At 39.5% G+C, this 24,920-nt stretch overlaps 2 protein-coding genes across 6 annotated transcripts; both read right to left on the bottom strand.

Moving 5' to 3' along the window:
* Window positions 1–621: 621 nt before the first annotated feature.
* Window positions 622–9,848, bottom strand: nudt12 (nudix (nucleoside diphosphate linked moiety X)-type motif 12). 3 transcript variants are annotated; one of them, XM_082188901.1, is made up of 7 exons: window positions 9,746–9,848; window positions 7,334–7,551; window positions 4,912–5,453; window positions 4,228–4,395; window positions 4,030–4,143; window positions 1,473–1,672; window positions 622–1,015 (listed from the first exon to the last, which is right to left on the bottom strand). In XM_082188901.1, exons 2-7 carry the CDS (start codon window positions 7,519–7,521, stop codon window positions 905–907), a joined length of 1,323 nt encoding a protein of 440 aa, XP_082045027.1. In that variant the 5' UTR covers window positions 7,522–7,551; window positions 9,746–9,848; the 3' UTR covers window positions 622–904. The 3 variants fall into 3 exon arrangements, with proteins under 3 accessions (XP_082045027.1, XP_082045028.1, XP_082045029.1); XM_082188902.1 differs by having other exon boundaries at window positions 7,334–7,532; window positions 9,746–9,845; XM_082188903.1 differs by having other exon boundaries at window positions 7,334–7,548; window positions 9,748–9,830.
* Window positions 9,849–10,308: 460 nt separating this feature from the next.
* On the bottom strand, window positions 10,309–23,505 carry LOC309512484 (polyunsaturated fatty acid 5-lipoxygenase-like). 3 transcript variants are annotated; one of them, XM_082188095.1, is made up of 14 exons: window positions 22,694–23,505; window positions 21,326–21,524; window positions 20,670–20,751; window positions 20,187–20,309; window positions 19,269–19,375; window positions 18,918–19,090; window positions 17,588–17,734; window positions 17,279–17,488; window positions 15,865–15,951; window positions 15,441–15,610; window positions 14,511–14,635; window positions 11,357–11,391; window positions 11,107–11,277; window positions 10,309–11,030 (listed from the first exon to the last, which is right to left on the bottom strand). In XM_082188095.1, the coding sequence occupies exons 1-14, from the start codon at window positions 22,982–22,984 to the stop codon at window positions 10,851–10,853; spliced, it is 2,100 nt and encodes a 699-aa protein (XP_082044221.1). In that variant the 5' UTR covers window positions 22,985–23,505; the 3' UTR covers window positions 10,309–10,850. The 3 variants fall into 3 exon arrangements, with proteins under 3 accessions (XP_082044221.1, XP_082044220.1, XP_082044222.1); XM_082188094.1 differs by having other exon boundaries at window positions 11,357–11,457; window positions 22,694–23,503; XM_082188096.1 differs by lacking the exon at window positions 20,187–20,309 and having other exon boundaries at window positions 11,357–11,457; window positions 22,694–23,503.
* Window positions 23,506–24,920: the final 1,415 nt, after the last annotated feature.

The raw sequence follows: 24,920 nt of genomic DNA, 5'->3' as shown, positions 1-24,920 counted from the left end.
TGATATTTCAATTCCTTTCTATGTAAAGCATTTTGAATAACCGTTTTAATTTTCCTCGAATTTATTTTGTGATTATTTTTATTTCTTTCAATGTAAAGCCCTTTGAATGGCCATAGTGTATGAAATGTGCTATATAAATAAACTTGCCTTGCCTTATTTTAATTTATTTTCAGACTTTTTGAAGAGCCATGATTTCCAATAGTCTTTAATCAAGGAAGCTTTATTCTAAAAGTGTGATTTCTTGAGCTGGAAATTAATAAAATCTTATCTAAAATGTATAGTTCCATGGGCATTTTTATAATGAATGTACATTTGTCTAGTCATGCCAAGCTCTGGAAATCTTTTATCGGGTAGAAATTCAGAGTAAAAAAAAAAAAATCCATATCCAGTAAAAAGTCACATGGTCTTTGAAATTTGTTGTATACAAACAGGTTGAGAACCATTTCAGAAACATGATTTAAATAATGAATAAGCTGAAGTGTAGATGGAGACGCATGATGAATTGTATGTATTTTACAGTTACAGTATTGTGCAACATCAGTCATGGTGCTTCCTGTTTTCAACAGCGTGTGTGTTAAAATACACAGAATTGTATGAATTTCAAAGTTTGACTTCTCATGGTAAATCATTTAAAGTCTGAGTTTATTTGTATTCATCTTCACGGTGCAGAGTGTGTTTCAGTCAGAGATGAGTGTGTCAGTGATCGTTACTATGAACATGTTGGTCAGAAACTACATCTGGAGCTTTTAATGATTTACAATGTAAGGATATCAAACACTTCATCATGTCATGATTTTACTTTAATTTGACTTCTATAATCTCTAAAGTACATCCGATTGATTCAGTTCAGAAGAAGCTGGTTAAATCATTTTGATTAGTAGATCCGTCCGGAGCATGACGAGGCTCAGAGGTTTGCGTTGAAGCCAGTCCAGTGTTTGAGCAGGAGGTGTGCGATGGCCTGTCGGGGAGGCATGTTGAACACCGCACGCTTGTCCTTCACCAGAGCGTCGATCACCTGAACGGAGGAAAGCGTTGGGATGGATCTGTTATTTAGTGACGGCAATTTCAAAACACTGATTCATGAAGCTTCGAAACACTGACGTGTATCAAACAGCCAGAGTCACGTGATTTCAGTGAACGAAGCTTCATTACGTCATAACTGTTTTGAAACACTTATGGTTTTTCAATGGAAATTTCAATGTTTCAGTGCTGGGAATGATGATGAACCAATGACACGTCTGTGGGCTTTACCTCATCTCTGATCAGTTTTATACATTTGTAGACATTTTAATTAGACATAAGTATTATTAAGATGAGTAATGATAGTTAATAGTCTCTTATTGGGCCATTCATAGAACAAACAAAACAAACCCTGACAATTGATAAAAGAACATATAAAGACTTGATAATCTTATTAGATGATTAGATCATTGAGTTCCAGTAAGTTTAGGGCGTGTGTGTGAGCGACGCACCTGTTGGCGTGTGAACCAGCGCGCCTCTTCGATCTCGTTCTCGTCCGCCGTGACGTCAGTGGTCAGAGCGACGCAGTGGCAGCCAATCATCAGGCAGGAGGGCATCGGCCAGGCCTGACTCGACAGGTACTGCACGGGTCCCACCTGAACACCACTCTCCTCCAGAACCTCCCGCCTCACCGCAGACTCCAGCGCCTCACCTGAGCGGCACACGCGTCACATGATCGTCAGCAGCCAATCACACACGTCACATGATCGTCAGCAGCCAATCACACACGTCACATGATCGTCAGCAGCCAATCACACGCAGCGCATGATCGTCAGCAGCCAATCACACACGTCACATGATCGTCAGCAGCCAATCACACACAGCGCATTCTTTCAGATGCACTTTTATGATGGATAGATGCACTTTTATGATGGACAGATGCACTTTTATGATGGACGGATGCACTTTTATCATGGACAGATGCACTTTTATCATGGATAGATGCACTTTTATGATGGATAGATGCACTTTTATGATGGACAGATGCACTTTTATCATGGATAGATGCACTTTTATGATGGATAGATGCACTTGATGATGGACAGATGCACTTTTATCATGGATAGATGCACTTTTATCATGGATAGATGCACTTTTATGATGGACAGATGCACTTTTATCATGGATAGATGCACTTTTATGATGGATAGATGCACTTTTATCATGGATAGATGCACTTTTATGATGGACGGATGCACTTTTATCATGGATAGATGCACTTTTATGATGGATAGATGCACTTTTATCATGGATAGATGCACTTTTATCATGGATAGATGCACTTTTATGATGGATAGATGCACTTGATGATGGATAGATGCACTGTTATCATGGATAGATGCACTTGATGATGGACAGATGCACTTTTATCATGGATAGATGCACTTTTATCATGGATAGATGCACTTTTATCATGGATAGATGCACTTGATGATGGATAGATGCACTTGATGATGGACAGATGCACTTTTATCATGGATAGATGCACTTTTATCATGGCTAGATGCACTTTTATGATGGACAGATGCACTTTTATGATGGACAGATGCACTTTTATCATGGATAGATGCACTTTTATGATGATAGATGCACTTTTATGATGGACAGATGCACTTTTATCATGGATAGATGCACTTTTATGATAGATGCACTTTTATGATGGATAGATGCACTTTTTTGATGGACAGATGCACTTTTATGATGGACAGATGCACTTTTATCATGGATAGATGCACTTTTATGATGGACAGATGCACTTTTATGATGGACAGATGCACTTTTATGATGGATAGATGCACTTTTATGATGGACAGATGCACTTTTATCATGGATAGATGCACTTTTATGATGATAGATGCACTTTTATGATGGACAGATGCACTTTTATGATGGACAGATGCACTTTTATCATGGATAGATGCACTTTTATGATGGACAGATGCACTTTTTTGATGGACAGATGCACTTTTATGATGGACAGATGCACTTTTATGATAGATGCACTTTTATGATGGACAGATGCACTTTTATGATAGATGCACTTTTATGATAGATGCACTTTTATGATAGATGCACTTTTATGATAGATGCACTTTTATGATGGACAGATGCACTTTTATGATGGACAGATGCACTTTTATGATAGATGCACTTTTATGATGGACAGATGCACTTTTATGATGGACAGATGCACTTTTATGATAGATGCACTTTTATGATGGATAGATGCACTTTTATGATAGATGCACTTTTATGATGGATAGATGCACTTTTATGATAGATGAACTTTTATCATGGATAGATGCACTTTTATGATGATAGCCATTTTAAACTTGTAATTGCATTTCAGTTCGATTCACAGTTTTGATTGTATAGCATTTTTCACCTCGCAATTCTGGCTTTTTATCTCACGCTTGCGAATTTATATCTTACAATTCTTACAATACAAGTCTAAATGGTAATAAATATCTTAAAGGTGCAGTGAGTAATTTTTGGCATCTAGTGGTGAGGTTTTGAACTGCACCCAACAGACGTTACAGTGGCCGACAGGAAGTGATGTCGTCGTCTGAGACAGCAGAGTGTAGCCAGTTAAACAATGAGTTTTTTTACAAAGATAAATTAAGGAATTATGTTTACTTAATTATTCAGTAAAACGATGTTATTGCGAATGTTATTGTCACTTGTTCATCATTGTGTCAGTGTTTTATTCGCTGACTTTAGCTGAAGCTTCTTTACACGAAGAACAACATAGTGAGGAAACGCATTTGTCCGTTCAGGGCCACCGTAGAAACATGTGGATGTAACCGGACCCGCGGTGTGTGTAGAGAGAAATGCCTCATTCTAAGCTAATAAACACATAACGCTTCATTATGTAAGATCTTTATACTGACAACATAGTTATGTGTCTGATATTGCATTTCTGTCATCAGATCCTCCTAAATATTACACACTGCAGCTTTAAATGGCATAAGAGAAGTATGGAAGCTTAAAGATTTGGGTTTCAGATACCTGGCTCCACGAACCCGGCGAGGCACGAGAACAGTCCTGGAGGAAAGGTCTTCTTGCGTCCCAGCAGACACTGATTCCCATCAGGGTGAAGGACTAACATGATCACCACCGGATCTGGAAGTGCAGATGGACAAGCCAGACGTGTGAAAGATCATATTCCCAGAGCTCCGGCTGAGCTGTAATTGGGAGTTTACTTGCCAACTCTGGGATAACAGGTGTTGTGGACGCCCTGGAGACTTCTGCAGCCTGCTCTCAAACAGGTCCTCTTGTAGCCGGCCTCCTCTACTTTAGTGGCGCTGCCACACGTAGGGCAGAACCGGTACCGGCTGTGCCACGCGAGAACGGATCTGGCCTGAGCCACGACGCCTGTGTGTGAAAGCATGATTCATGTAGTAAATAAAGCACATCTTACATCATAAACTATATTTACAGTCAAACCAAAACTTATTCAGACACCAGATATCATTTTCACTAGTGTGATCAGGACACTATAGTGCACTTATGTAAGTGAGGAGAGCAAAATAAAGTAAACTGTGACATATTATACCCAAATATTCTTCATACAGTGACTACCAGTGACATTATCCACACTTTGAGCTGATCATGTGTTGCTGAAGTGTTTTGTCTTTAATTGCTAATGCTCTTTTTACACACAGACTGAACAAAATGAAGCATTGCTTGGTGATTGGTTGAGCTAAACTGGTATTATCTAATTGTGTAGTTAATTATTATTTTTTAATATATATTATTTGGGTATAATATGTCACAGTTTACTTTATTTTGCTCTCCTCACTTACATAAATGAACTATAGTGTCCTGTTCACACTAGTGAAACAATATCAAAATCTGGTGTCTGAATAAGTTTTGGTTCAGAAATCCCACCTGCATCATCGTCACTAAGCCTCAAAAGTCCCGGCATCGCTCCCGGAAGGAAAAAACAACCGGGATCTTCAGCTTTCAGGAATTCTGTAGAATCGTCTTCAGTATCGAGAGCGAACCACGCCACCAGATCATCGTCCTTCTCCTGCTTCTCCTGCCTCTCCACTCCGAGGAAAACCACCACTGTGTCTCCGTTCTTCAGCAGCTCCTGGACTCCCGGCGCTCTGAGTTTACAGAGCCGGGTTTCTCCCGCTCCCGACGACACCAGAGGATTCAACTTGTGGAAGAGCAGGAACACCGAGTCTGGAGAAGCTCGTTTGGAGTCGAGCCACTCCGAGTCGCTCCGCTTGATGCTCATTCTGTCCAGAAACTCTCTGTTGAAGAACGTGTCCGGCTCTTCCCCGGCGGGGTCGGGAAGAAGCCGACGGAGATCGGGAACGGGATCGGGAACGCTGGCCAACAGACGGGCGATGTGAAGGTTACCCCAGAACTGAGCCACATCTGCTGCCGTCTGACCCGAGCGGTTTGTGCCGCTAGTGTCGCATCTGTTGCCGGGGAAGAAAGAGACGATAATCTCAGGGTGAGGGTGAAGCTAAATCAGATAATCTGCAAATTCATGTCAAGTCAGTTCACTTCAGAATTAAAGTTTCCTGATAGTTTACTCTCCCACACGTCATCCAAGATGTTCATGTCTTTCTTTCTTCGATTGGAAAAGAAATGAAGGTTTTTGAGGAAAACACTCCAGGATTGTTCTCCATATAGTGACTTCAATGGGGTCCAACGGGTCGAAGGTCCAGATGTGAGTTTCAGTGCAGCTTCAAAGTCTCGACACGATCCAGCCGAGGAATAAGAGTCTCATCTAGACAAACCAGCCGACATTTTAGAACAAAATAAACATTTATATACTTTTAACCACTAATGCTGGTCTGGCTCTAGCTGTGATGAGACACACATTACGTAATCAGGATGAGGTCACGCGTGTTCTGGTTCAGAAATGTAGAATAGGGTGAAAAACTTCTTTTCATTTTATCCTGTGTTTACGAAGCGAATATGCAAAGACTAGGTCTGTTCTTCCCCCTACGTCACACTTGACCTTTCAACCTGATTACGTAATGTGTGTCTCATCACAGCTAGAGCCAGACCAGCATTAGTGGTTAAAAGTATATCAATGTTTATTTTGTTCTAAAATGTCGGCTGGTTTGTCTAGATAAGACTCTTATTTCTCGGCTGGATCGTGTCGAGACTTTGAAGCTGCACTGAAACTCACATCTGGACCTTCGACTCGTTGGACCCCATTGAAGACACTATATGGAGAACAATCCTGGAGTGTTTTCCTCAAAAACCTTAATTTCTTTCCGACTGAAGAAAGAAAGACATGAACATCATGGATGACGTGGGGGAGAAAAAACTATCAGGAAACTTTAATTCTGAAGTGAACGACTCCTTTAATATGGAGGCCCTAAAGGGACATGAATATTTCAATGCTTTTGCGGTCCCCTGAGAAACTGCGTTGAATATTAAGTCAAGTCACATTTATTTATACAGCGCTTTTTACAACACAGAGTTTCAAAGCAGCTTTACAGAGATAACAGGAGAATAATGCAACAAAGTTTGTTTCCAGAAGAGAATAGCGTCACAGTCCAGCTTAAAGGAACACGCCGACTTTTTGGGACTTTAGCTTATTCCCCGTATCCCCCAGAGTTAGATAAGTCCACACATACCCTTCTCATCTCCGTGCGTGCCATAACTCTGTCTGACGCACTCACCGCTAGCCTAGCTTAGCACAAAGACTGGAGGTAAACGGCTCCAGCTAGCATACTGCTCCCAATAAGTGACAAAACTTATTGGGAACTATATTCTCAGAAGGCGAAGCACTGCTACTTGGGCGGAGTGATTTGCTCGCAGTGCCTGAGAAGCCCCGTGGTGAGGAGAAGAGAGATCCTCAGAGTTGGAGTAAATCACTCCGCAGAAGTAGTAGTGCTTCGCCTTCTGAGAATATAGTTCCCAGTATGTATACGGTTAGAAGATGGCTGTGTCTCATGTGACCTTGTTATTCGTACACGCTGTGACTATACACATCACAACATGTAAATAGGAAAATGTTGGCGTTATTTTGTCACTTATTGGGAGCAGTATGTTAGCTGGAGCCATTTACCTCCAGTGTTTGTGCTAAGCTAAGCTAGCGGTGGGTGCATCAGACAGAGTTACGGCACGCACGGAGATGAGAAGGGTATGTGTGGACTTATCTAACTCTGGGGGATACAGGGAATAAGATAAAGTCCCCAAAAGTCGGCAAGTTCCTTTAAGCTCAGTTCAGTTCTCATATAATGGTGTCAATGCAGGCAGATCTATAATATTGTTGAATATTAAATTAAATGTTAATGAATGCTCTCTCCTCTAGTTCGGGCAGGTGTTGTTCTCTCACCCGTGGGACAGTAAGACTTTGGCCACGTCGAAGTGTCCGTTTCTGGCGGCCAGCATTAGAGCGGTCCAGCCCTGCTCTCCTCGCTGGTTCAGGAGCTCTGTGGACCGAGACATCAAGACTGAGACCGTCTCCACATCTCCTCGAGACGAGGCGTCCAGGAACCGTGCCAGCAGCTCGTCTGAGAACATCTCTGAGAACGCTAACGGGAAACAGCAACGCTGAGGAATCAGCACTGATTTATCATCACAACTTTACAATAAAGTCCCATTAGTTCACATTCACACATGCATTGCTCTAATGTTAAAGGAACGGTATGTAAGATTGTGGCCAAAACTGGTACTGCAATCACTTTCAAATGACTGTAGAGCGGTGTATCCCCTATATAAGTGATATAGTGATATAAGTATTTGAAATGAACATGATTTCTTAATGTCTAGTGACATATCAGGGCCATTTTATGATTAATTGAAATACATTTCTTACATACGGTTCTTTTAACAAATGAATCCTTGAAGTAAAGTGTTACAGAGAATGTTAAGATAAAAGTATGCATAATTTTACTAATATGTGTGTATGCATATGCAGTTTTACATTGTATTGTTTAAGCAAGAGAACTCCATAAGGTGAGTGTATCTATATTAACATTATTCATTTAGTAGATGCTTTGGTTACACTTTATTAGGTAATACTTTATTTTACAGTGTCCTTGTTACATATGTTACATGTAGTAATAACTATAAATTATGCATATTACATGTAACTAACCCTAAACCAAACCCCTAAACCTAACCCTATAGTAAGAACACGTAGTTAATGATTATTACACAGTACTTAAGTGAATAATTACACTGTAATATGGATACCTTAAAATAAAGTGTAACCCTTTATTTTAAGGTGATGTAGTGACATTGTACTTACTCAAATGAGTACTAGGGATGAACAGATATGAAGATTTGGGCTGATACCGATAACCGACAGTTCTTTATATTTGAAAGCTGATAACCGATATATTGGCTGATAAATCTAAATCCAAATTTTTATATCATTTTTGCGAGTCTTATTAAAAAAACAAAAGTCTCACAGATAAAAGCCACACAATTATGATGTTCTCATTATAATTTTATGTAGCCGATATGACACAGTAAAGTGCAAAATGTGAAGCACAAGTCTATTTTTTTTAAGTGATTCCAATCATATTTCAAGCAATTCATAACCATCATGTTGAACAGTCGCATCTGAAGAGTCTCAGCTGGAGGAGATAATACATTATTTATCGGCTTTAATATATCGGCCACATTTTCTTATCGGGACGATACCGATATATCTTGCATCCCTAATAAGTACTGAGTATTATTCATTAATGATGTACTAGTTACGGTTGTGGTTTGGTTTAGGGTTAGTTTCTTGTAATTATGCATAATTTACTGTTATGACTACAGTAAGTACATGTAGTAACGTGTAACTACATCACCTTCAATTAAAGTGTTTATGCGTTTATCCAAACGACTCACACAACATTCATTTTAAGCAAAACTTTAATTTACTGAAATTTGTACAATTTATGAAGCAAGTTTTATTTAATTAATTTGGCTGTAAATCACTATTATTAGGAAACATCCTAGTTAACAAAAATATGTTCTAAGAACGTTTTTATCCCATTAAATTATGAAAACATTATTTCTGAAGGTTCTCTAAACGTTCAAAATATCCATAAAAAAAAAAAAAGTTTTAAAAATGTTTGTTCTTGGTCATGTTCCCTTAAAGGGATAGTTCACTCAAAAATGAAAATTGTGTCATCACTTACTCAATCTCGTGTTGTTCTAAACCTGTATGGGTTGATGGACCCCATTGGCTTCCATAGTATATTTTTTCCCACTATGGAAGTCAATGGGGTCCATCAACTGTCTGGCTACCGACATTCTTCAAAATATCTCTTTTGTGTTCAACAGAACAGAGAAACCCATACAGGTTTAGAACAACACGAGGTTGAGTAAGTGATGACACAATTTTCATTTTTGAGTGAACTATCCCTTTAAGGGAACATTACATTGTATCATTCTTCAAACATTATGGAACGTTACTTTTGAATGTTCTCTGAACGTTCTGAAACAAGTAGCAAATTTGAACTAGATATTGAATCTGGATCATCAGAATGGAAATATATTTAAATAGTATTTATATCCACATATTTCTGTATTTCAGATTGATTATGTCAGTCCTGAAGCTCATATTCAGTTTTGAAAAAATTCATTTGAAGATCTTTTCGTCCAAGTAAATTTGATCAATAACATGATAAACGATGATTGTATATTAATGTTATATTTTATTATCTGACATTCCTCCACATAACAACAATATAGTGTTAATGCATTTTATTATTTATAAAAATTGCCAGAAAATAGAATTACTCACCAGACAATCTGTTAATTTATTTCATAGGTTGGGTTGAAGTTCAGAGTGATTTTGATGTTTTGTAACGCGTCTGTTTGCCTGTCGCTCGGTTATGACGCAGTGAAGCGCCTGTGATATTCTCCTGCGAAAGCGCGACATCTAGTGGAGAGTTTGGACAGTCACAGACGGAATTTATTTCTCATCCTCGAAACCAGTAAATCAACAGGTTTCTGTCTAAATACTTTAAATTAATTTTGTAGACAAACATAAATTATACCTATACAACTCTTGTTTTTATATTAAAAAAAGAAATGTTTTTCATGTAGAAGTCGCCGTGGATGTTGAAGGAAAGCGAGGTCGAGCACACAGATCTGCACTCATTCTTTCTCCCTTTCCTATTAGCAGATCTAACATTTGCAAAATAGACAAAATACAGATTCCTGCCAGAAGATGTTTTGTCGGGTATCCATAACCAGTCAATCCTGTGAACAGCGAGTGTTTTCTGATAACTATAAATAGCTAATCTTCTATCATCCAGTGAGTTCGACTGAGAGAGCCAGGAAGAGCAGAAGCAGGAGCCGAAGTGGTGTTAACAATGAGTAGAGTTGCTTTATTGAATCATCTTAGTTGCGCATGTTTCGTCTGACCAGGACAAATTCAACAAGTGTTATTACACCAAAGCACTTAACATTTTATACTTTAAAAACCTTGTTTTGAAATCGTGAAAACAAACCAACAATCGGATTAAATCAACAGCAGAAAGAAAAACAATAAAAACAATATATAAACATAAAACGACAAATTATGTAATAAAATGAATACATGATAAATCAAACGACAACTAGGCTACATGAATGACTTACGATTATAAAATTAAATAGAATAAAAACAAACACATACACATTTCAATCATTGTGAATATCGACTTTTTTGTGTAGACGTTCATTTCTCAGCATTTCACAACTGTATTATTTTCATCCAGATTAGCTTTCACTAAAAGTCCTTGCAGTTACTGTAGCAGTTATTTATTTGGTTGTGAAATAGACCAGTTACGTTGCCTTTTCTCTTTATATAATGTCTAAAATCGCTGCAAACAGTGTTTGCTAGTTCCCCCAGCGATGTTCTCTCAGACGGCCACACTGTTGGGGATTCGGTCTGGACACAGATACCAGTACGGCACTTTCAAATCCTCATTTCGGCTCTTGATGACGTTGGTCACTTCAGCTAATTTCTTGCGGAAAGTCTTCGCGGCTTCCATGACCGGTTGTTCAGTGAAGTACATATCCGGATACTCGCCTAGAAACAGCTGGAGAAGATTTGCACACAATCAAAACAACATTTCAACGAATTATTGCAAACTAGTTCTGAAGAATCAGTCAAACCTCGTTGTCCTGGAACTGACTGAGGGCCCAAACTGCTTCTAGATGCCAAGAGGAACGTCCGCGGTCCGGCAGACTCTCCATGATGTACTTCATATCCACCTGGCCCTTCTGAGCGGGAGGGGGCTTCCGCATGGTGGAAGGGCTGTTGGGGACCCAGGAGAACCAGTCATACTGGAACACAGGACAGACACACAGATATCAGCCTATATAGATAGATTATATTCATCCTGAAGAGTGTGTGTAAACGCACCTGTCCAAAGTTGACTGCAGCGTGTTGTGCTGAAGCTGTGAAAATCACAACGGTCAGGAACTCGACCAACTGCTCCCGAGTGTTCAGGGAATCCGGAAACTCTGTGAACATTGGCTACAGGTTTAGCACATGCATGCATTTAAGAGTGATGTGAACATAATGTATATGCAAGCATACAAACACTTGTTACATTCCAGGGCGTAATTGACCCTTCGCAAAGACCTACAATGGTCAATACACACCATAAGTCCAACGACATTAATCTGCTAACCCTCATGTCTGGTTTATTTTCCTGACTAAATGGAAATTCGACATTATGACTGATCAGATCGCCTATCAATCAAAATCAAAGGGTGAATTACTTTAATTGTATGTATTTTTTTTATGTGAAACATCAGGGCCCGTATTCATAAAGATTCTAAGAATCCTCTAAGAAAACTCTTAATTTAGCTTAAAAACTTTTACGTAGGAGTCTTAGCTTAAAAGCGATTCGGGACCGATCTGAGAGCAACTCTGAGTAAGGAAAAGACAAAAACTTTCATCTTAGTAAGGAGGCGGGGTTGACCCCGTTGCTATGTATGACACAATCTTTTGAAGACTGTGATTGGTTGGTTGTCCAAGAAGAAGAAAAAAAAAAAGTGATTTTAAGTATAGGGTCTATTCTAAGCCTTCACTTTGAAATTACATGCGTAATTTTTCCTATTTGACCGTTCTCACACACACACACACACATTTTATATGTGTATAGGCCTATAAATCCTTTTTTTTTTTTTTTTTTTTACCATGCTGTTAATTTCCTATAAGGTATTTGATTGGCTTAGAATGATAAAAATTGTTCCACTCTTTCCAATTACACTGATTGCTGGCATGTCTATTTAAGTGGTGGTTTGAATGTTGGTTTTAATGTATCAAACATGGAATTTTCCCAGTTGCCAAATATCATAATGTAGTGATTACTTTCATTTCTGGCGCTGTGCTGTATCAGAGATGTTAGCGTGTCTCCAATAAGATCAGTCACAAACATGATCCCTGCACGATCTAATCTATAGTGTCTTATTAACTCACTGTTATACATTGTCTACAACACATTTCTTCTCCCTCTTCGTCTTTCTGCCATTTTCTCCTCTGCTAAAGAAACTCTTAAGCCTCTTAAAAGTCCTCGTCCGTGCTCCTAACAATTTTGAGCTTAAGACCTCTTTTAAGGGTTAAGATGCTTTCTGAATTACTTTTTTCTTTACTAGGATTTTTTTCTTTAATTTTAAGAGTAAACGCCCACATTTCTAAGAATTTTCTTAGAATTTTGTCACTAGGAGCTACTCTTTGCATTAAGATTCTTTATGAATACGGGCCCTGGTGTTTTGCTCGCCGCCTTCTCCTCAATACAAAGCTCAATGGAGACCAGCCGAGTCTAGTTACCATCCACTGTTTCCTCTCCAGCTTCATCCACAAGCAGCCAAACAAAGTTTAAAGAAGCCTTTTTGTCTCCAAAAAACTAGGATAAATATCGGGATAGCTTTTTCCAGAAAGAGCTAATGAAGGAGAAAGACTTTGAAAAGGACTGCTTTCTTCTCGACAGCTAAGTCAATGTTACAGTCTAAATTTCAAGCTTTTTTTCATTGCTTGGTTGTGTAATTCACGTCAGCAGCCATGTCACCCTGTAGCCCAAGACCGGTTGCCCACTGAAGCTAAGCAGGGCTGAGCCTGGTCAGTACCTGGATGGGAGACCTCCTGAGAAAAACCAGGTTGCTGCTGGAAGAGGTGTTAGTGAGGCCAGCAGGGGGAGCTCACCCTGTGGTCTGTGTGGGTCCTAACGCCCCAGTATAGTGATGGGGACACTATACTGTCAAAGAGCACCGTCCTTCGGATGAGACGTAAAACCGAGGTCCTGACTCTCTGTGGTCATTAAAAATCCCAGGATGTCTTTCGAAAGAGTAGGGGTGTAACCCCGGCATCCTGGCCAAATTTGCTCAGTGGCCTCTGTCCATCATGGCCTCCTAATCATCCTCATATACTGATTGGCTTCATCACTGTCTCCTCTCCACCAGTAAGCTGGTGTGTGGTGGGCGTTCTGGCGCAATATGGCTGCCGTCGCATCATCCAAGTGGATGCTGCACATTGGTGGTGGTTGAGGAGATTCCCCCATCTATGTAAAGCGCTTTGAGTGCAGAGAAAAGCGCTATATAAATGTAATGAATTATTATTATTATTATTATTATTATATAGGTAGCATAACAGTAGCTTCTTGGTACGTAACAGCTACCGTAGTTGCAACGCGCATTTGAAACAGCGAGGCGCTAGAGAGCACTATTCGTTTGAATGCAAAATACAATTTTCACCGTTAGATGGGAGAAATTCCTACACAGTGTTCCTTTAAGGAGGGATTTAAGTTGAAACGGTTTACAATTTATTTGTTATTTTGGAAGCAGTATGGATGCCATTTTGGTTAATGTCCATGTTTCTCCTGTGAGAAATTCAGTTGAACCAATTGCTTCACAAAATGATTCACTGTTTCGAAACAGCTAGTGACCCCTGCTGGTCAAATGTTTTATTGAAGGAGTAATCTACTGAATGCAATTAGCAAAACATCTAATACCACTAAATATGAAGTGCGTCTATAATATGTTATTTTATAAAATTGTAGGGCTTGTTTTGTTTTTTTGAATGGAGAGCTTGGTTAATCAGACCAGTAAGACATTTTAACCACAACTCTTCCTTTGTGTCATTAAATGTCTACAAATGTATAAAACGGATCTGATATCAGGTAAAACATTTATTTATAGACGCTGGTTCAGCGTTTCACATAAATCATCTCCCTCTGGTGGCAAACCAGTGAAATTCTGAAACATTTTGAAACTGTTATGATGTAACAAAGCCTCGTTTACTGAAATCATGCGACTAATCAATGGTTCGAAACATAATTAGTCTGTTTTTTTTGGGTTAGAGAGGAATTAAGGAATGAATTTTGTTGTTCTTTTTATATTCATTTTTTTGATGTTTTTGTTCATAATTTCCCTTGTTACGCCCTCCCTAGACTGGGAAGGCATGTGAGAACTGAGGGCTCGTCCGGGATTTTAACCATGTGACTTCTCGCAGGGTTGGGGAGGTAAAACCACATTCACACATTTACATTTTAGTTAAATGATCCTGTACTCACCACAATTCTTTGGACAATTCTTCATACCACAGAAGCAAACATCCTGAACAAATGCTTGAATCTCCTTGTCTTCCTGAACCGTCTCATCACTACCATAGCAGATCTTCACCACATCAGAAACAAAACTGGAGGAAGATCAAGTTAAATGATGAATCAGCAAATGTAAAAATACACCTTGGTGTTAAATGCTTTACTAATTTGTTCTTTGTTTTTCATTCTTACCATTAGCATTTGAACTAGGGATGTAATGGTTTTCAGTAAAAAAAACAAAAAAACAACAGAACCGTTCCCCATCCACGGTTCGTTACGCATTTGCACCGCGGTTAATCTCAAATCTGACGATGCATCAGCTCTCATGTCTTCTTGCGCTTGAACGGACAAATTCACACAAAATTGTCAAAATGCCACGGTAAGTCATGTCATCTTCTCCTCTTATTGTTACTTGCACCTCATGCAACATGTTTAGCATATCCTTCTCTGTCAGCACAGGATTTACATGTGATAAATGCAGGGAGATAGTAAAGCTGATGGGGAAGATTTCAGAACTAGAGACACGCATCCAAACTTTAATCGAGGATAGTAAGAATGCAAGGGCTTTAGATACTGCTTTGGATGCGACTAGCTTAGTGAACTCTGTACATTGTTCGGTTCCGGCTGAAGTAGAGCCCATGCAGCAGGGCAATTGGGTGACCATGAGATGCTGTAGTCGCGGGACAAAACACCGCTCTTCCATTCCGATAACAACATTAAACAGGTTCTCCCCACTCAGTGAAACACCCACTGAGAATCCTGTTGATTGTGCCCTAGTTATTGGCGATTCTATTAGGTTTAAATAAACCTTATTACAATACAAGCACATACCAAACCGTACAGAAACCGTGAGTAATTTGAACCATTACACCCCTAATTTTTTTGTATTTTATCAAGTACCCTTTGACTGCCTCCCAGACCATCATGCCATCGTCTCTGTAGTAGTAGTTGACCAGATCTTCCACTCCTTGAGCTTTCATGGCCTCAGGGAAGCACAGGGACTTATAGGTTAAAGTCTTCATGGCCTTTTGAATCACTTCCACAATTGCAGTTCCTCCAGTGGCATTAGCCTTTGAAACACAAGGACACTAGTGAATCTTTGAGTCTCAGACTACATTTTTGTAGACACTTCTTTAGAGAAGTGCAGTGAAGTCTACCAAACGGAAGCCAGAGCCGACAGCTAGAGGACTGAATATCAAGTCAAAGACGGGTTAAGACTGTATGCCTCTTCAGACCTCAAAGTCATGTGAAAGAACCAGGAATAAACATGAAAAGAAAAACTGTGGTTCCTTAAAGGGAACTGTTTATTCAGGGTTAAAGATACCTTGTCAAAAAGCCCAGATTCACAGATGAGTTTCTCTCGAGCCGCAGTGTTGATGGCAATGGTGTAACGGACATGCGGTATCAGCAACTGTGAGGAGAACATAAAGGCTGCAATAAAGCAGTAACTTTACAGTGTACAGGTGTACTGTACAACAGCACACTTCGAACACACTTCGTCCAGTAAGAATTTAGAAGTAATTCTGAAACAGGAAAATATGAGTTTCATGTCATAGTCTTGAGATACTTTGTCAGTACCCTTTCAAAATAGAACTTCGACGTGTCATGGAGTTAACGGCATAGGTGTTACGGGTGTCTGAAGCACGTGTGACAAACACACCAATTTCATTGGCCTATGACAGTCCATGACAGTCCATTGGACTATGAGCACCCGTCAGTTTAAAAGGGCGTCTGTAATACACGTCATCAGTTTTTTTGTCTTCAGGAGCCATTTTGTTTGTTTAGCGCTTGAAGGCGGCAGAGAGACTAATATTAGCGTGGACGCCATTCTTCTTATGATGTAACGAGTACATCAGAGTTTATGGGAGGTGTTCCTGGTTCCAGCTGACCTGATCTATGCAGCCTAACATTGAATTATAGAAATTGATAATGTTCTAGTTGATAATGACGGGGTGTCCCTCTTTGTTATCTGTCGCATTCTATGGTTTAATGCTGAAAAAAAAGAAAAATGTAGCCGATAGCAGGTCTTAGTTAGAGTATTTTTATTTAGGTAGGGTTAAGCTGCTGGTACATTGGGGTCTTTAAGTAGAGCCCAAGCACTCTGGGATTTAGTTGAGTAAATGGACTCTTTCTGAACCCTGGAAAAGTATATTTGCTCAAGCAGGGTGTGAGCGGTCTCCCCTAAACAACCTCTTTAGTAGCTGAAGCTCTTACTCTACGGTCTCTCTAGGGGTTGAGTTTTGATGGCGAGAGTCTTTGGGAATTACATTATGCCTCTCTCGTGTTTGTATCCCAACTAATCAGGTTGAGGATTGCATTCTCCCTCTGGAAGTAGTGGTAATATCAAGGGTTGCAGAACTCTCCCGTTGGCCAGATAATCCCTAAAAAGCGCTTTGTCAAGGTGCAAAAAATGGGAACGTCTAGGTTGTGTATGCACATTTCCTTCAGACAAAAGTGTTGATGACATCTATTACAGATGCCCTTTTACAGGCGCTCCACTTGTGATATCATGGACTGTCGTTGGCCAAAAGAATTGCAGCGTTTGTCACATGTGCTTCAGACACCGGTCACGCTGATAGCATCGACTTCATGATGCAGTGTCTTGTTCCCCTTCTCAGAACCTGTAGCCCATCATCTACACTCAATATCCACCAAACCGCCTTCTTTTCTTTGGCATTCTCTGAATCTGAACAACTACATTAAATCTCATAGCAGTGAAAGCATTAAAGGATGGCTACCTTGTACACTGGATGGATTGCAGCGAGCTGTCTGTACATGGCTATGGCAAAAACCTCAGATGTCAGATGTGTCCTGAGAAGGTGTGTGACCACCTGGTGTACATTAAAGTCGGAGGATTTCACCCACATCTTGGCTAGCATCCAGTCGTAGTGATCATCGCTCGGGAGAAACACAGTGTTCGCCTTCCCAGCAGGAGTCTGACGACTGAGCTGTTTCAGATCAAGTGAACCAACAGAATATTTGGTAAAAACTCCAAACGCTAACTTTATTTTTGAAGGAATATTTCACTAAATGATTTCTACAAGCACCTGAATAGCGATCGGCATGATTTCATTCTGGCTGTTCTTGTACAGAAGGCAGAAGGGAGCAGACAAATACTGCTGGGTATTCGGGTCGGTGGCATTGGCTTGCACTCCCTCCAGTATCGCATAGTCTGCGATGTAGACGTTTCCCTCCTGTAATAGAGAGGCGTTTAGTGTTGGAGCCAGAGTGACACTGGAGAAATTACATTTCATCATTATTATTCATTTACATCCAGAATTGACCACTGCAACAGCATTCTTTATGGCACAGTTTGCAGTGTGTACGGTTTGCAGTGCATGTGTGTACACTACAGAGTATGGGTTACCATACTGGGCCTTCACATGTCACCTTTTTTAATATTGTTCCATTGTTCTATGTAATACTTACAGTACCTTATGCCTCTGAATCTATGCCTGTCTACCCTCATATCAATTTCACATTTATTTCTAGAACACAGTCCCAGTAGTGGGATTGAATGTGAGATTGAATAAGTCACTCAATAACGTCCACAATGGTGTCGGGCACCCAAATGGCTGTTCCCTCAAATAGTTCCCTATTTAAAGTTTTTGGCTTTTAGTATGAATATGTAAGCCTTACTGTTATCTATAAGCTAGTGTGCTCCAAAACAATGACAAAATAGCAAAAGAGCCAACCCAACGTTGAAAATGAAAATCAGATTGAGGTCAGAATCCAGCATCAGATTGACGTTAATCTCCAACGTTGGATAGACGTTGTGTAGTGTGGTTGAAAATTAAAATCATGTTGACATCAGAAACCAACATCAGTCGGGTTCTAACGTCATACTGACTTTAATGTCCAACCAAAATGCACCCAAAATCATCCCCTGACTGACATTACACTTTCTACTCAAGGTCCTTGAGTAGAAAGTGTAGTGGAGTAAAAAGTACAATATTTGTCTTTCAAATGTAGTCAAGTTAAAGTAAAATGTTTCCAGAAAAAATAATACTCAAGTAAAGTACAGATACTCAAAAAGTGTACTTAAGTACAGTACTCAAGTAAATGTACTTAGTTACTATCCACCTTTCCTCCAGAAGCTTCACTGGCTTCTAGTCCCACAACAGATCCATTATCCATTCCTTCTTCTCTCACCTACAAAGCCCCCCCATAACCAGGCTCCCTCACACCCCTCTGATCCGCTTCATCACCCATAGACTCTGCTCCCCGTTCTCCTTTTACGGTTTACACACACTCAGGCCCAAGCATCAAACCTGTGGCGACTGAGCATTCTCTATACCTGCCGCCTCCCTCTCAAACTCGCATCCCAAACTTAGACGAAATTAGAAATTAGTGCTGTAAGTGCCTTTTTCTTCTGACCTTTAACTCCTCCTGTAGTGTGAGACCTCGATCCAGGGAGTCTTTCACCATCTCCTGCGTGACTGCGAACTCGTCTGGAAGATTCGTGCACTTACTGATCATCACAGGATTGCAGCCATTTAAGAACTGATAGCCAAACATGATGTCCTCTTCCCAGTTCCGCATCACATATTCTGTCAGAGGGAATAATGCTAGTGAGTTTAGGCCGGGGAATGCAAACAATATGTGTCTCAGCCTCTTTATTTTTTAATTCCAATAATTTGCAAAATGTACAATTTACTCACAGTGGACAACTTGTTTTTGTATTAGAGAAAAAGAAAATATATATTCTTTAACTAAGGCATTTCAAACCTGACACAGGGTTCTTGATTATCAAAAATATTTCTTGAAAATCTGCAATATCTTTCCAAGACGACTGGAACAAGCTCTTAAGTTTGTTAAGACCAAGATTCTTGATCCTGAAAGAGATAAAAACACAGCTGAATTTACAGATTTGCGCAAAACGTTTGCGTTGTTTTCTAAATGTCGACAAAAAACTATTGCAAAATGACGGCGTTTCCATTAACGATGTTTTGCGACTAAAACGTAATTTTTTCCTCTCGCGATCAGTAAAATAATTCCAAAAACCATGGCAACGGGTATTGGTAGGATTATGTACTATATGCCAGCCACTGCACTGGCCATTATTATTAATGGAAGGAGATGTATGTGTGTTTCCAAGCATTAATGGTGAGGAACGACCCTTATTATACTTGTGAGCGGCACATATGAGGTGTTTCTGGGTGTTTCTCCCTCATTTCTGCTTCCAGGTCTTGATTGTGGCATTTATTTGAGGTTTAGAATCCATTATTCCTGTAATTCTTTCGTCTTATATGAATTTAATAAAGAACTCTGTCTCGTATTCTGTCCAATCACACCGCGTCGTCTACGTCAGCTGACCTGTAAATGCGCAAAAACTATTTCCATTGCAGTTTTGCGAAATATTTCTTTTTCGAATTGCCTGGAAAAAACCCTCATGCGAGCGGGAAAACTTTTTTGCGATAAATGGGAGTTTTTGCGAAAATTACGTGTTTCCATTGGACGTAATTATCAATTCGCAATTTCATTTTAAGCAATTTGAAGGGTAATGGAAACGCGGCTAGTGTCTGGTTCAGTTTAAGCTACACTTGTTTCTCCTGATTAAGCAGTCAAACTGTTTCAGGAAATCAATAACATGCATATTTGTTAGGTATAGATGCAAAGGGGATGAAAATAAACTGTGTAACCTACGCTTTAAAGTAATTAAAAGAGAAGTCCGCAGTTTTGTCAGCTTCAAACTGAATGTCCAGAGGAAGGTCAGAGCTGAAGTTGGCATCTATGCTCATGGGGAAACCAGGGTGCCACTCCTTCCACCTTCAAGAATAGGCAACATTAATCTTTCAGTTACTGGACCAAGAATTATATTTGGTGATACACAAAGTTTTCCCCCTAGTATAAGTGGAATGATAGTATTGTCACGATTGGGCTGCGTGAGGCATGTTCAGGAAAACTAGGAAGACGGATAACGGATAACAAGAAAACACATGGTGCACAAACACAGAAGGCAAAACAAAGTCCAAGACAGGTGTCACAGTGACAAGTATAAGTGTAAGCACTTTAAACTGTAAATATAAGCCAACTGATTCATCTGGGGGAAAATAAAAAAAACATTTATACCACCAAATGATTGATTGTTTTCCAGGATTGTAACTGTTTGTAACGGTGTCCTCAAACCTGAACAGTTGTTGTCTGGATTCCAGTTCTGTGCGTCTGTGATCATTTAGCAAACTGGTTTTGTCATCCTGAGGCAATCGAGCTAAAGGAACACACACAGAAATTACAGTATTTGTGTAACGGTCACCAGCTGGAGTGCCCTTGAGAGCCACCAGAGGGCACTCCACATCAGACACTCACGTTCACTCTCAGACTACATTTCCCATACTCACTGCCCGGACTCATCTCTGATCACTCATCACATTCACCTGTACCTCATTATCACTGATTGCATTCACCTGTGTCCCATCATCCTGTTAGTCTCAGCCTATTTATACCATGTTCACTCATTCACTCACTGCGAAGTTTTGTATGTTGTTGCACTGCACTTCTGAGCATTTTCCCTGGTTTTCATGTCTCTTGGTTTTTGGATTTCTTGCCTGTTCCCTGGATTACTCTCTTGCCTCTGACCCCTGCCTGTTTTGTTTGTTTGTTTGTTTGTTTGGACTGTCTACTTGTGTTTTGACCCTTTGCCTGTTTATTGGATTTCGTCTTTGGATTACCCCTTAATAAAGCTGCATTTGGATCCTCAACCTTCGTGTCTCGGAGCAGTTCGTAACAATTTGTGACGTGCTTCATTCAGGACTGGATGTGATCAGAGTCGGGATAGGACTCACCCTTGCCTTCTCGAAGAACCACTGCCTTTTCATTTTCTATCCAGCGATAACATGGGAAGTCAAAGCGATCTCCAGAGGGAGACGTCACACTGATGTCTCGACAGTACCACTGATCATTGAACAAGAATTTCTTCTTCTCAAGTTTCACCAGCTCGATGTCTCCCAGCGTCTCCTTCACACTGACGTCGATGAGCATCACCTTTAACAACAGCTTCTGTTAGACACAACCAGAGCCTTTGCAATTCGGTGGCCCGTTTCAAAAACCAGTCAGAGCGCAAACTGAGGGTCCTTCTGTTACGAGGGGCGATGAAAACATATAGTAGGTGAAACATAGGCCACTACCAGACATAACTCAATCACACAGGTTATGTGTGAAAAATAAAGAGGGTTTAATTGGGGAAGAGACAAATAATGTCAGATGAATCAAAAATACCACCCCAATTTTCACTGTCAGGATGCTTTAGTTTTAATTAATTCCTCAAGGTATTTTGTGACATATTATAATATAGTTTTTTTTTATTTTTATGAAACACATTTTCAACAAACATGTAGGCTAAATGAGATTATCTGTCAGACGGCTTTATATTGCTGTGAATAAACTGGACAACTGAAGAAATTTGTGGAAGCATTGAAAGAAAAAGTGTTGTTACTGCATTGCAGTTTGGAGAAACTTTAAACAACAGTTATCTTTAATAATAGAGATCATATAAAATATATAAAATGATATTTTCATGTTATCACTGTGAATCTGCTTTGATACAATATGTATTGTAAAAAGTGCTATATAAATAAAGGTGACTTGACTATTGTAAATTATATCAGTCATCGTTAATTTTCCATCATTTAAAAAAAAAATCAAATGTATTTTACAAATGAATGTTCTAGTAGTAATTGATTATTTGGTACTGCTGCACTTTAGTTGGCTGAACTTATTGGATGTAGTTTAGAAAACTTAACTTTAGTTGGCTGAACTTAAATTTGAAGTTTACTTAACTAAATTAAATCAGTTCATTGTACTTTATAACTTGTCAGGTAAACTTTTCCAAATTTGTCAGGTACACTTTTCCAAATAAGTTAGTTTAACTCAAAAAAACAAAAAAAAAACAATGCAAAAAGATAACAGAAAATTATGAGTTAAGTCAACAAAAGATTTTTTTACAGTGTATGATTTTCTCGAATTTTTTGTGAGGAAACAAAGGTTTTTGATGACACCCACAGATAAATGAGAGTGATAAAATATGTCTGCAAATCATAAGATATCAAGCAATAAATCAAATAAATGCATGTTTAAATAGTGACAAACCTATACTATTTATTATGTTTTATTTCATTTTAGCTGAGTTTGTGAGGGGGAAAAAACTATCTTACCGTTCCCCTTGCAAAACGATCAAAGAAGGATTTGTCCAGCAGAGTCCGGTCACTGCATCTCTCCGTGCCGATCAGCGTCAGGTAAACGTAATCATTTGTCCCAGCAAACTCCTGTTTTCCAGTGCTGACAGACACGGTGTATGTGAACATTGTCCTCAGATGGGAAGACAAGTACAACTGACTCTCACACCTGTGGCTTTTATATGAAGTTATATCAAATGAATTTCTTGACTTGCACTTGGTACTGTGGTGGGGTCTATTGTAAGACAGGATTTCAAGCTTACATAACATGAGATCCTGGCAGTAAAACAACAGAACTCTGATGAGAAAATCTCAAAGAAAGAGCTATGCATCCCCCTCTTCCTGCTTCCTCCTCTTCACTCCTGACTCAAGTCAGTGAAAGTTCACTAAGAATGGCGATAACACATCGGTATCTTGTGAATCTATTGTTTTTTCCCTTTCATGTTTGGTATCATTTTTAGTGCAATTGTAAAATGGTCTCAGTTTCCCAGCCGTCACTTACATTATGTGAAAGATTGAAAACTTCAGAGAATTTTGTTCTCCTTTTTTGGTTGTGTCCTCTTTAAGATATTTGATAATCATTGCTCCTCTTCCCCAAAACCAGTTGCTGCCCTTTGGAATAGACCCAAAAAACCACCCTACCCTTTTGTTCGGGTGGGTTAGACTTCCGTTCAGTGCACCACAGAGGTCAGCTTTATTTATATAGCGCTTTATACAATACAGATTTGGTCAAAGAAGCTTCTCAGTGATAACAGGAAAATTATGCATTTGGGCTGTTGTTCAGCTGAAGTCAGTTCAATGTTGATTTAGTTCCATTGTAAAGATCATCAATTATTAAATTAGTTAAATTAATCTAAAAAGCAGTTCTGGAAAAAATGATGTCATCGTCCAGCTCAGTTCAGTTTTCGTACAACAGCGTCAGTACAGTCAGATCAATAATATTGTGGAATATTAAGTAAGCAAGCCAGAGGCGACAGTGGCGAATAACACTTTCCTTCCACGGAATGCGAAATAGGGGGGCCTGAGTGTGCTCGTTGTACCACAGTGTCTGACTATTTTCTTCTTTAAGTGCAAAGGAGCAACCATGTCTAAAGTGCTAGAAAAAAAGAGAGTCAGTAGTTTGTTGCAACATCGAGTTCTTCTAAACTATCTAATTTGTGTGGTAGATTTTCCCTAAACCTAACTACGTACATGGGTCTTGTCTACAATCGACGTCCCCTAACATCTGCAGTCACCGTTTAGTCTATCTGGGTCTCGTCTACAATCGACGTCCCCTCCCGGACAGCATGGTAAAATTGATAAAATGTTGAGTTTTGATCCAAACCATCATTTTGGTTGAGATTGACATTTCAATGTTTAAAGTGTGTTGGATCAGCATTGAAATTTTGATGAAAGCCAACAGCACACATGGATGGAGACAGTGACATTGAACTAACAGTGATTTGTAGTTGATGAGCACAAGATCATTCAGGCATGTATCTCTGCAGAACACTAGTGGGTGTTTCTCAATCAGTGGGGCGTTTTCAAACCACAATGGGCATTTTCAACCGCTTTACCGATTTGCTCTAATCCACTGGGGGCTTGGTGTAGGGGTGGACCTTCATGATTTTAGCAAGTCTGTTTGAAAAATGGTTGAAAAACATTTATTGTAGTTTGAAATTGGCCACTGATTGGTAAACGCCCATTTTGGTTTTGCATGTGCACTTCTCAGTAGTCTAATGCTTCTTCATTAGAGAGAAAACACAGGTGCATCCTATACAGAAGTCTTATTTGTTGAAGCACCTGACATACTTACATGACTTCTCTAGCGCAATTTCAAACAATGGTGCATCTACATTCTTAAAAAAATGCACATTGCTTTAGTAAAGTTTATTACGAATTTCCTGAATAAAGTTCTAATGTCATTTAACACATTTCTTGAAGTGCAGGAGACATGAACATGAGCAAGAAAGTTACACTGCAAACATAGCCCATGTCTTGCATCCATCAGTGCTTGCATGCAGAGCACATTGCTCCTTTAGTAGGAATGAAGGCAGATGAAGATGGACAATTAAAAAAATAAAAAAGCAGCACCCTCCTGATAATGCTGACATTGATTATACACTGAGTTGTTGTTGACAGCATAATCACCTGACCTGGGACTTGATGATATCCTGTGCCTTATCACTGCTTAATCAGGTAATCATTCATATTCCTGAATCTGTAT

The sequence above is a fragment of the Leuciscus leuciscus genome, assembly GCF_965113295.1.
Source record: "Leuciscus leuciscus genome assembly, chromosome: 13".
NCBI classification, from domain to species: domain Eukaryota; kingdom Metazoa; phylum Chordata; class Actinopteri; order Cypriniformes; family Leuciscidae; genus Leuciscus; species Leuciscus leuciscus.
This window is presented reverse-complemented; position numbering and strand designations above follow the sequence as displayed.